The sequence below is a fragment of the Dictyostelium discoideum genome, assembly GCF_000004695.1.
Source record: "Dictyostelium discoideum AX4 chromosome 4 chromosome, whole genome shotgun sequence".
Taxonomy (NCBI): domain Eukaryota; phylum Evosea; class Eumycetozoa; order Dictyosteliales; family Dictyosteliaceae; genus Dictyostelium; species Dictyostelium discoideum.
Genome location: NC_007090.3, coordinates 2,358,511 through 2,371,285, shown reverse-complemented (window position 1 = coordinate 2,371,285; position 12,775 = coordinate 2,358,511). Strand labels below are relative to the sequence as shown.

The following is a 12,775-nucleotide window of genomic DNA, read 5'->3' as shown; positions in this document are numbered from 1 at the left end:
TATTTGATTATTATTTTTTATTATTACAATTAATAAGATTGTATTTTTTAAATTAATTTTTACATTTTGTTGTTTAAAAGTTTAAATATATAAAAAAAAAAGTGGATTGATTCCATTTTTTTTTTTTACAAAATTAAATAGATAATCGATGATACAGCTACAATTGTGAATATACTATTTGATTTTAAGTTTGATGAATCACTATGGGATGATGTTTCATCAGAAGTTTCTTCTGTACTTGAATGTAATTTATTTTGTTTTCCACCTTTTTGTGAGGCTTTTTCATCGTCAGAAAATTCATTAATATTTGGAAGAGTTGGATCAGAGTTGATTGGTGATTTGGAAATTGCTGGACTTGTTTCAGAATTTGATGTTTCAGTTTCTTCTGATTCAATTGATTCTTCTGATGTTTCAGTTTCTCCTGATTCAATGGCTTCTGAACCATCTTCTCCAGAGGCTGGTTTTACAACGGTTTCTTCAGATGATTCTGATGTGGCAGTTGATGATTCAGCTGGTGTGGCAGATGATTCAGTTGGAGCTGTGGATGATTCAGTTGGAGTAGCAGATGATGATTCAGTTGGATTAGAAGAGGCAGATGATTCAGTTGGTTGCTCATTTGATTGAGCTGGTGCTTCTGAGGTTTGTTGTGATGATGATGTTTCGGCTGGTTGTTCTACAGAGGCGGTTGAATCGGCTGGTTGTTGTTGTTCTTCTGTTGAAGATGTTTGATTTTCTTCAGTTGGTGAAGCAGATGTTTCTTGTTGTGATTCAGTTGGTTGTTCTTCACCTGATTGTTCTGGAGATTCAGTTGCTTCTGGGGCTGATGATGATTCTGCTGGTGGTTGTTGTGAATCAGTTGGTTGTTCAGCATTTGATGATTCGGTTGGTTGTTGTTCACCTGATGATTGGGTTGGATTTGATGATTCTGATGTTTGTTGTTGTTGTGAATCAGTTGTTTGTTGTTGTGAATCAGTTGGTTGTTGTTGTGAATCAGTTGGTTGTTGTTGTTCTTCACCTGATGATTGAGTTGGTTGTTGTGAGTCAGTTTGTTGTTGTTCAGCATTTGATGATTCAGTTGGTTGTTCAGCAGATTCAGCTGGAACTTCTGTTGCTTCTGGTGCAGCTGATGATTCAGCTGGTGGTTGTTCTACAGTTGAGGATGATTGAGCTGGTGCTTCATTTGATTCTGCTGGTTGTTCGGCAGCTGATGATTGAGCTGGAGCTTCATTTGATTCTGCTGGTGCTTGTTGTTCAGCAGCTGATGATTGAGCTGGTGCTTCATTTGATTCTGCTGATTGTTCGGCAGCTGATGATTGAGCTGGTGCTTCATTTGATTCTGCTGGTGCTTGTTGTTCAGCAGCTGATGATTGAGCTGGGGCTTCAGTTGATTCTGCTGGTGCTTGTTGTTCGGCAGCTGATGATTGAGCTGGAGCTTCAGTTGATTCTGCTGGTGCTTGTTGTTCAGCAGCTGATGATTGAGCTGGGGCTTCAGTTGATTCTGCTGGTGCTTGTTGTTCAGCAGCTGATGATTGAGCTGGGGCTTCAGTTGATTCTGCTGGTGCTTGTTGTTCAGCAGCTGATGATTGAGCTGGGGCTTCAGTTGATTCTGCTGGTGCTTGTTGTTCAGCAGCTGATGATTGGGCTGGTGTTTCAGTTGATTCTGTTGGTGCTGGTTGTTCGACTGATGATTGAGTTGGGGCTTCAGTTGATTCTGTTGGAGCTTGTTGTGAATCAGTTGATGGGGCAGCTGATGATTGAGCTGGTGCTTCTTGTTGTTGTGAGTCAGTTTGTTCGGGAACAGCTGATGAAGCTGTTTGATCTTCTTGTGATGATGGTACTACTTGTTGTTCGGAACTTGAAGGAGTAGGGTTTTCCGATTGTGCTACCGAACTATCTTGCCCATTGGACACATTTATATTAACAAATAACACAAAACATAATAATAATATTGCGATTAAACTTTTATTGAGTTTCATTTTTTTTTTTTTTTTTTTTTTTTTTAATAATAATATTTATATATTAAAGTACAATACAAAAAAATGGTTGGATTTTATTTTATTTTATTTTATTTTATTTTATTTTATTTTATTTTATTTTATTTTAATTTATTTTATTTTATTTTATTTATTTATTTAAAGTACAATATAGTGAAAAAAATAAATAAATTATTATTTTTTTATAAATTTATAAATTTAAAATATTATATTATAATTTAAAAACAGATTTATTTTATTTAAAAAAAAAATGATGATTTTTTAAAAAATAAAAATAAAAAAACAAATAAATATCAAAATAAATATATATAAAAAAGTGTTTAAATAAAATTTTTTTTTTTTTCTTTTTTTTTTTTACTGAAAAATTGTAAATGAACAATCAACAGCTAAAATTATAATATTTTTGTAGTTTAAGTAAATTTTTATTATATATAATTTTTTGACTATTTGATTTGATTGATAAATATTCAAATATGATTTTTTGTTTTTTTTTTTTTTTTTAAAGTTAACCTTTTTATATCAAATTATTTCTTGGGGTTAAAATAAAAATATTTTAAAAAAACAATATTAAATAATTAATTAAAATAACAATATTGTTTTTATTTTAATGAAAAGGAAATTAATTTGAAAACTAAAGTAAAGGACAGGGTGGGACAGATTAATATTTTAAACTAAAGAGAAAAAAAAAACATAAAAAAAAAAATAATGTGTGAATTGTGTGTGTGTATGTGTGTTGTTTAAACCAATCTAAATTATTTTATATGTCCTCTGGGCTTAATGTGGTAATTAATTGATTTTTTTATTTTATATTTAGCTGCCATATTAAATATTAACCCTAGTATATTATGATGTTCTTGATTTTTTTTTATTTGTAAAAGATCTTTTTTTATTGTTTTTTTTTCTAATCTAATGCTTTTTTTTGATAAGTGTGTGGGGGTGAATATAACTTTATAACTCTATATGTATTTGTGGGTGAATATAAAAACAATATTATGATAATATTTCGAAATTATTTATAAAACAGAATCATTTAATTATTATCTTTATAATAATGCAGTATTATCTTTTATATTTAGTAAAAATAATATCTTTACTACAAATGGTAGGTGAATAATTATTTTTTTTAAAAAATAAAATAAAATAAATAAAAATTTTATTTAATTGTTTAATATGTATATGGTGATGATATAAAATTTATGAGCTAAAATAAAAATAATTATAAAAATTAAAATAAAAATTAATTATAATAAAATAATTTTAAAATATCGAATAATAAAATATATTTCAAAGGAATATTTTTTAAAAAAACACTTATTTGTGTATGTCTATACAAAATTTTATTTCAAATAATATTTTTTTTTACAACTATTAATATTTATTTTTTTATTATTATTTTTATTATTATTATTTTTATTATTATTATTTTTTTTTTTTTTTTATTATTATTATTATTTTTTTTTTTTATTTTTTTATTATTATTTTATAAATTAATTAATTTTGATCACCAATTAATTGATTGGGGCAGGTTGTAATCTACATTTTATATAAAAAAGACATATAATAAAAAAATTAAAAAAAAAAATTAAAATTAAAAATGAAAATAAAAATATATAATTAGATATGAATGTATGTGAGAACAAATGGACACTCAAAAAAAAAAAAAAAAAATGTTTTTATACTTCCTAAAAATCAATATTCGAGATTAAAACACCATAAACAAAAATAAATTCCGAAATATCTTCTTTTAATAAATATTAATTGATAATAATTTTTTGAAATTAATTAATCCTTATAATATTTTAGTGCGAGAATAAAAAAAAAAAGGATTGTAAATTAAAATTCCTTTACAAATGATAAAAAAAAAAAAAAAAACTATATATTAATTTTTTATGGTATATTTTTTATTTTAATTATTTATTTCATTTTTTTTAATAAATTTAATTTTTTTTTTTTTTTTTTTTTTTTTTTTTTTTTTTTTAATTTAATTTAATTAAACCAATAACCTGGTAAAAAAAACATAATTAGGTTGCTTTGGATGGAATTTTGGGTTTTTTTTAATTGAGTTAAAAATTATAAAAAATTAATCCAATTCAATGAGTCAAGATTTTTTTTTTTTAAAAAAATTAAAATGGAAAAACAAAAACCTAATTAAAAAATTAAAATTAAAATTAAAAAAAAGAAAAAATTTAAAAAAAAGAAAAATTCGGCTATTTTAGATTTTTTTTTTTTTTTCAGACGATTGTTCACATTTTTTTTCTGGTATTAATTTTTTTTTTTTACATAGTAAAATATATTAATTCAATTGTAGTTTTTTTAATTTTATTTATTGTCATTTTAATTACTAATAAATAAAACTTTTTTTTTTTTTTATTGTCAAACCACAAAAAAAAAAAAAAAATAAAAAATAAAAAAACACTTTTGGTATGTATGTCTTATTTTTATTGTTGTGCTTGGGGTTAAAAAAAAAACTTTAATCTTAGATTACAACCTTTGAAAAAATAAAACTTTTTTTTTTAAAAATAATAATAATAACAATAAATTTGAAAAAAAATAAACTAATATTTTTTTTTTTTTATTATGCAATTATAATTATAATTTTTTTTTTTTTTTCAACAACAAATATAGATTTTCTTTTTATTTCAAACCTCAACCTCAACAAAAACAACAACAACAACAACAACAAATTATCATCATAATTGTAAAATAAATAAAGAAAATGATTAATTCAAATGATAAGAATGAATCTGGTAAATATATATATTTAGATACATATCTTTTAAATCTTTTATTTTATTATTATATCAATTATTTTATTAGTAAATAATAAAAATAAAAATAAAAATAATAAAATCAATATCATAATTATAAAATCAAATCCAAATTTTATTATTTATAAATTGAAAAAAAAAAAAACATACTACACATGTATAAAAAATATTTTTTTTTTATTATTTTTCTATACTAATTTTTTTATTATAATAATAAAATGAATGATTTAAAATTAAATAGATACTTTTGGTATTATTAGAAAGATTTTGAGTGAAAGAATTATGGTACTTGATGGTGCTATGGGTACAGAAATTCAAAAATTCAAATTAAAAGATAATGATTATAGAGGTGAAGAATTTAAAGATTTTCCACATGAATTAGGTGGTAATAATGATCTTTTATCATTAACTCAACCACATATCATTAGGGAAATTCATTGTGTATGTGGTGTTTAATAATAAATAATAATAATAATAATAATAATAATAATAAATAATAATAAATAATAATAAATTAATATAAATATATTTTTATAATAATTGATTCATTAGAAATATCTTGAAGCAGGTGCAGATTTTATTGAAACCAATACATTTAATGGTAATATATTTTCACAAGCAGATTATAAGATGGAACATTTAGTTAAAAGAATTAATATTGAATCAGCAAGATTAGCCAAGAGTGCATGTGAAGAGTATACAAAGAAGGATCCAAGTAGACCAAGATTTGTTTGTGGTGCAGTTGGTCCAACCAATAAGACAGCTTCGATTTCACCATCAGTCGAAAGACCAGAAGCAAGAAATGTATTATTCGATGAATTGGTAAGTGGTTATCTCGAACAGGTTGAAGCATTGGTTGAGGGTGGTATTGATGTGATTTTGGTGGAGACAGTTTTCGATTCACTCAATTGTAAAGCAGCATTATTCGCAATTGAGGAATTCTTCAAGACATATTCACCAAGATTACCAGTATTCGTTTCAGGTACTATCGTAGATAAGAGTGGTAGAACATTGAGTGGTCAAACAGGTGAGGCATTCTATACAAGTGTTGCAAGTGCAAATCTTATGGTATTCGGTTTGAATTGTGCATTGGGTGCTCAAGAGATGAGACCATTCCTTCAAAATATTTCAAAGTGTTCAGAATGCTACGTTTCATGTTATCCAAATGCAGGTTTGCCAAATACATTTGGTGGTTACGATGAAACACCAGAGATGATGGCAGAGCAAATTAAGGAGTTTGCCGAGTCTGGTTTATTAAATATTGTAGGTGGTTGTTGTGGTACATCTCCAGATCACATTCGTGCATTCTGCAATGCCATTGAGGGTATCGCACCACGTGCCATTCCAACACTTGTTCCAAATACTACACTCTCTGGTTTGGAGCCATTGGTATTCACAAAGGAATTAAATTTTGTAAATGTTGGTGAACGTTGTAATGTATCTGGTTCAAGACGTTTCGCAAATTTAATCAAAGCCAATAAATACGAAGAGGCATTATCAGTTGCTCGTCAACAAGTTGAAGCTGGTGCACAAATCATTGATATCAATATGGATGAAGGTATGATTGATGCAGTTGCAGCCATTCAAAAGTTTTTATTCTTCATTGGCTCAGAACCAGAGATTTCAAAGGTACCAATCATGTTGGATTCTAGTAATTTCGATGTTGTAGAGGCAGGTTTAAAATGTGTTCAAGGCAAGTGTATTGTCAATTCAATCTCTTTGAAGGTTGGTGAAGAATTGTTCATTAAACAAGCTAAAATCGTTAAACAATATGGTGCATCCGTTGTTGTTATGGCATTCGATGAAAATGGTCAAGCTACAAGCAAAGAAGAGAAAGTTAGAATTTGTTATCGTTCATACAAGATCCTAACAGAGCAAGTTGGTTTCTATCCACAAGATATCATTTTCGATCCAAATATCTTAACAATTGCAACAGGTTTAGAAGAACATAATAACTATGGTGTAGAATTCATTGAGGCCACTAGAGAGATCAAAGCATTGATGCCATTAACTCGTGTAAGTGGTGGTGTTTCTAATCTTTCCTTCTCATTCCGTGGTAACGAACCATTGCGTGAAGCTATGCACAGTGCTTTCCTTTACTATGCAATTGCCGCCGGTATGGATATGGGTATCGTTAATGCTGGTGCATTACCAATCTATGATGATATTCCAAAGGATCTTTTGAAATTAGTAGAGGATGCAATTTTAAATCGTACCAATGATGCAACTGAAAAACTATTAGAATACGCTCAAGCCAATAATAAATCAGAGAAAGCAAATGTTGAAGTAGAAGAATGGAGAAATAAACCAGTGTCTGAAAGAATCGCTCATGCTTTGGTTAAAGGTATCACCACTTATATCATTGAAGATACCGAAGAGGCACGTAACACATTACCATCATCATTATCTGTCATTGAAGGCCCATTAATGGGTGGTATGAATGTTGTTGGTGATTTATTTGGTGCTGGTAAAATGTTTCTTCCACAAGTTATCAAGAGTGCTCGTGTTATGAAAAAAGCTGTAGCTCATTTAATTCCATTCATGGAGGAAGAGAAAAGATTAAAACGTTTAGAGAAAGGTAACGATGAAGCAGCAGAAGATGAACCAGATAATGCCGGTGTCGTTGTTTTGGCAACTGTTAAAGGTGATGTACATGATATCGGTAAGAATATCGTTGGTGTTGTATTGGGTTGTAACAATTACAAAGTCATTGATATTGGTGTTATGACACCATGTGAAAAGATTGTAGAGGCCATCATTGCCAACAAAGCCGATGTTGTAGGTTTATCAGGTTTAATCACTCCATCATTGGACGAGATGATTTATGTAGCAAGTGAATTGGAAAGACTTAAATTCAAAATCCCATTAATGATTGGTGGTGCCACTACCTCACAAATTCACACAGCAGTTAAGATTTCACCACACTATTCTCAACCAACCGTTCATGTTTTAGATGCATCACGTAGTGTAACTGTAGTTCAATCATTGTTAGATCCAAATAATAAAGAAGTTTTCGCAGAGGATGTTTCACAGCAATACGCAGAACTTCGTGAGAAACATTATGCTTCACTAAAGGATAGAAAATATACTTCTTTAGAGAAAGCACGTCAACATTGTGTTAAAGTTAATTGGAAAACCATTCAACCTGTTAAACCAACATTCCTTGGTACTCAAGTTTTCAAAGAGTATTCCTTGGAGAAATTAGTCACTAAAATCGATTGGAATCCATTCTTTGTAACTTGGCAATTACGTGGTAAATATCCAAATCGTGGTTATCCACGTATTTTCAATGATGAAACCGTTGGTGCCGAAGCAAAGAAACTCTTTGATGATGCTCAAACCATGTTGAAGGAAATTGTCGATAAGAAACTTTTAAATGCTCGTGGTGTAATTGGTTTCTACCCTGCTAATAGTATCGATGAGGATATTATAATCTACGATCATAATGATGATGAAACTCGTTCCAAACCAATTGCAACACTCTTTGGTCTTCGTCAACAAAATGAAAAGGAAACTGATGAACCATACATTGCCATCGGTGATTATATCGCACCAGTTTCATCGGGTGTAAAGGATTACATTGGTTTATTCGCTGTTAGTTCTGGTTTTGGTTTAGAAGATATGGTTGAAAAATATAAAAAAGAGAATGACGATTACTCAAGTATCATGGCTAAAGCATTGGCTGATCGTTTAGCAGAGGCATTGGCAGAAGCTGTTCACGAAGATGTTAGAAGAGAACATTGGGCCTATGAAAAGGATCAAGCATTATCAAATGAAGATTTATTCAAAATTAAATATAAAGGTATTCGTCCAGCTCCAGGTTATCCAGCTCAACCAGATCATACTGAAATGAAAACCATTTGGTCATTAATGAATGTAAATGAAAATACCTCTATCGAATTAACCGATCATATGGCAATGTTACCTGGTGCTGCAGTTTGTGGTGTTTATTTCTCTCATGAACATGCTAAATATTTCTCTGTTGGTAAAATCACTAAAGAACAAATCGAATCTTATGCATCAAGAAAACAAATCACCAAAGAAGAAGCTGAAAGATGGTTATCTTCAATTTTATCTTATGATCGTTTACCATTAGTAAAATAAACTCTTAAACAAAATAATAATAAATAAAAATAAAATAATAAAAATATATTTTACTATACTATAATAATAATAACTCTCTATTTACTTAATAAATTATTATTTTTTTATTTTTTTATTTTTTTTTTTAAATATGTTAAATTATTTTATTTTTTAATAAATTCGGATAAAATATCTTTTGAACCTTTATTAATTAAATCTTGAGCAATTGATTTACCTAATTGATAATATTGAATTGATGGACCAATAATTTTAGATTCAATATATTTTGAACCATCTAAATTTAAAACTATAGCATTAATTTCTAAAGTTTCATCAGGTTGCGATTGATTGTGTAATTTTGTGACAACACCAATTGGTACATGACAACCACCTTCTAAATCTCTTAACATTGAACGTTCAGCTTCACAACAATACATTGATTCACGATGAATTAATGGATTTAAAATTGATTGAATGAAATCATCACCATCTTTACATTCAATACCTAACGAACCTTGACCAACTGCATATAATGAAATTGAATCTGGAATGATCTCAGAGATATGGTCGGTTAATTCCATTCTTTCTAAACCTGCAACTGCTAAAATCATACCATCATATCCATTTGAATCATCTTCTAATTTCTTAAAACGGGTATTTAAATTACCTCTAATATCTTTGAATTGTAAATGTGGATATGCTTTCTTCAATTGTGCAACCCTTCTCAATGAGGATGATCCTATCATTGCACCTTGTGGTAACTCTGATAATTTACAATTCTTTCCATGCTTTTTAGCATTGGCAATGAATGCATCTGATGTATTATATCTTTTAGTGATGGCTCCTAATTTTAATCCATCTGGTAATTTTGTTGGTATATCTTTTAATGAATGAACTGCTAAATCAATTGTACCATTTAACATCATATCTTCCAATTCCTTTGTAAATAAACCTTTATCACCAATCTTTGAAAGTGATACATCCAATACTTTATCACCTGTTGTATCCATTGTTTTAATTTCAACTATAATACCGGGATTTAATTCTTGAATTCTATCTCTAACCCATTCTGTTTGAAGCATTGCTAATTGAGATTTTCTTGATCCAATTATAACCTTATCTCTTTTTGTAATTGAGCTCATTTTATTATATTAATAATATATATTTATAAAGATATATAAATTTTATATTCGAATTTGATTGTAAAAAAAAAAAAAAAAAAAAAAACTTAAGGGAAAAAAGGTGGTTTTTTTTTTATTTTTATTCGACTTTTTTTAAAATTTTTAAAAAAAAAATAAAAAAAAAGGTTTATAAGATTGACTTTTTAATTATTTTCATTTTTCATTTTTTTTATTTTTTTTATTTTTCCCAATAAATTGATTTATTTTGTTTTTTTTTTTTTTTTTTTTTTTTTTTTTTTTTTTTTTTTTTTTTTTTTTCAAATTTCATTTTCTATTTTTAAAATTATGAGTTACTCAAATACTAGTGGTTATAATTTTAATAACAGAAATGATAGTGACAATGATGAAGAAAATAATAATAGCAACAATATAAATAACGGGAATAATAGGAATAATGAAAACAATGAAAACAATGAAAGTTTAAAAAGAAAATTTGAAGAGTCTTTTGATGAAGATGAAAATAATAATAATATTAATACCAATAATAATAGTAGCAATAGCAATATACAACCACCATCCAAAAGACAAGAAATTAACTATAATGTAAATGATATAAGTAATGATAGTAGTTATCATTCAGATGAAGAAGAGAATAGCAGTGATAGTGACGTTAGTTTAAATAAAACTAATAATTCCACTTTTGAAAACTTTAAAAATAATAAAAATAATAATAATAATAATAATAATAATAATAATAATAATAATAATAATAATAATAATAATAATAATAATAATAATAATAATAATAATAATAATAATAATAATAATAATAATAATAAAGAAGAAGAGGGAGAGAATTTTATAGAATCTAGAACGGTATCATCACCAGAGATTTCTAATACATATGTAATTACAATTAATGGAAATAAAAAAGAAATTGAATTATATGGTAAAGATGATACTACTTATAATAGTCAATCAAGTGTATCATTACCACCATTAGTTGATAATGCACCACCACATATTCATCATATTGATTTTAATAACAATAATAATAATAATAATAATAATAATAATAATAATAATAATAATAATAATAATAGAGGTGGTAGGGGTGGTTATAGAGGAGGTCATAGAGGAGGTAGAGGTGCTTCTAATAATTATAATAGAAATCAACAATGGCATCCATCTGATGGTACTCCACCACCACAACAACAACATCAAAATAGGAATAATAATCAGCAATGGCATCCATCCGATGGCACTCCTTCACCACAACAACAGCAACAACATCAAAATAGGAATAATAATCAACAATGGCATCCATCCGATGGTACCCCTCCACCATCATCATCACACCAAAATAGGAATAATAATAATAATCAACAATGGCATCCATCTGATGGTGGCTCTCCACCCCCATCACATCAAAATAAATATCAAAATAATCCAGGTTATCAAAAAAGAAATAATAATCAGCAACAATGGCATCCCTCCGATGGTACACCACCACCATCACATCAAAATAGGAATAATCATCAACAACAACAATGGCATCCATCTGACGGTACTCCACCGCCATCACATCAAAATAGGAATAATCAACCTTTTAATAGAAACCTTTCCCCAAATCAAAATAGATATCCTCAAAATCAACAAAAAATGCAACAGCAACAACAACCTCACCCCTCAGATTGAAATAGTTTAATAAAAATATAAAAACATATAAAAAAAAAAAAAAAAAAAAAAAAAAAAAAAAAAAAAAAAAATTGAAAACATAAATAAACCAAGTTGTAAATATTTGTAAACACTTCTATGTCATTAAAATCATTTTAAATGTTTTTACCAATACGATTTTTTTTAAAGGTTTTTTATCCTCCAAATTAGGTAAAAACACCAAATTTTTTTTTTTCCACATTTTCTTCTCAAAAAAAAAAAAAAATTCCCATATTTCCTTTTTAAATATAATCAAAAGAAAAAAAAATATATTTTTTGTATGTTCACTTATATATTTTTTTTTTTTTTATTTTAAAAAAAAAAAAAATTTCAATTTTCACTATTTCTTTGTTTATTTCTTTGTTTAAAAAATAAAATAAAAAAATTTGGCTGATTTTTCAAAAACAATCAATTTCAGTGTAAATACAAAAAAAAAAAAATAATAAAAAAATAAAAAAAAAAAATAAAAAATTTTGATTTTTTTTTTTTTTTTTTTTTTTTTAATTTTTCCAATTTTTTTTTTTTTTCAAAAATTTTTTATTTCATTCATTCATACACACATAGCATATAAATTAACAACAATGGAAGGAGAACAATTACAAACTGCACCATACAACCCAAGATTCCCACAACAAAACCAAACTAAACATTGTTGGGCTAACTACGTTGATTACTATGGTTGTGTCAAACATTACAATGGTGACAACTCAAAATGTCAAACTTTTTTCAACTCAATGAACTCATTATGTCCAGCTGCCTGGGTATGTTTTCATTATTTTATCACTTTTAAAAAAAAAAAAAAAAGAAATAGTATATAAATAAAAAGTAGTACTAATATATATATTATTTTATTTTTCTTTTCATTTTAATAAAAAATAATAATAATAATAAATAACAGATTTCAGAATGGGATGAACAAAAAGCCGCTGATCTCTTCCCATCAGACAGAGTTTAAATATATAATATAAATAATTAATAGTAGTATCAATAATTTATTCAAAAAAAAAGAAAAAAAAAAAAGAACATAATGATATAAATAAAAAAAATAGAAAATTTTAAAAAAAATAAAATAACCCCCACTTGCTGTTCACTT

The 12,775-nt window shown here is 27.0% G+C and overlaps 5 protein-coding genes across 5 annotated transcripts; 3 read left to right on the top strand and 2 right to left on the bottom strand.

Moving 5' to 3' along the window:
- Nucleotides 1–125: 125 nt before the first annotated feature.
- On the bottom strand, nucleotides 126–1,976 carry DDB_G0295719 (hypothetical protein; the record flags this gene model as incomplete). The annotated part of the gene is made up of 1 exon (XM_002649095.1): nucleotides 126–1,976. The coding sequence occupies one exon, from the start codon at nucleotides 1,974–1,976 to the stop codon at nucleotides 126–128; it is 1,851 nt and encodes a 616-aa protein (XP_002649141.1).
- A 2,734-nt stretch (nucleotides 1,977–4,710) lies between these two features.
- Nucleotides 4,711–8,866, top strand: mtr (cobalamin-dependent methionine synthase; the record flags this gene model as incomplete). Its single annotated transcript, XM_633391.1, has 3 exons — nucleotides 4,711–4,741; nucleotides 5,004–5,203; nucleotides 5,315–8,866. 3 exons carry the CDS (start codon nucleotides 4,711–4,713, stop codon nucleotides 8,864–8,866), a joined length of 3,783 nt encoding a protein of 1,260 aa, XP_638483.1.
- Nucleotides 8,867–9,009: 143 nt separating this feature from the next.
- On the bottom strand, nucleotides 9,010–9,987 carry hemC (porphobilinogen deaminase; the record flags this gene model as incomplete). Its single annotated transcript, XM_633390.1, has 1 exon — nucleotides 9,010–9,987. The coding sequence occupies one exon, from the start codon at nucleotides 9,985–9,987 to the stop codon at nucleotides 9,010–9,012; it is 978 nt and encodes a 325-aa protein (XP_638482.1).
- Nucleotides 9,988–10,311: 324 nt separating this feature from the next.
- DDB_G0284695 (hypothetical protein) lies at nucleotides 10,312–11,664 on the top strand (the record flags this gene model as incomplete). Its single annotated transcript, XM_633389.1, has 1 exon — nucleotides 10,312–11,664. The coding sequence occupies one exon, from the start codon at nucleotides 10,312–10,314 to the stop codon at nucleotides 11,662–11,664; it is 1,353 nt and encodes a 450-aa protein (XP_638481.1).
- Nucleotides 11,665–12,263: 599 nt separating this feature from the next.
- On the top strand, nucleotides 12,264–12,637 carry DDB_G0284693 (hypothetical protein; the record flags this gene model as incomplete). Its single annotated transcript, XM_633388.1, has 2 exons — nucleotides 12,264–12,443; nucleotides 12,581–12,637. The coding sequence occupies 2 exons, from the start codon at nucleotides 12,264–12,266 to the stop codon at nucleotides 12,635–12,637; spliced, it is 237 nt and encodes a 78-aa protein (XP_638480.1).
- Between the last annotated feature and the right edge of the window lie 138 nt (nucleotides 12,638–12,775).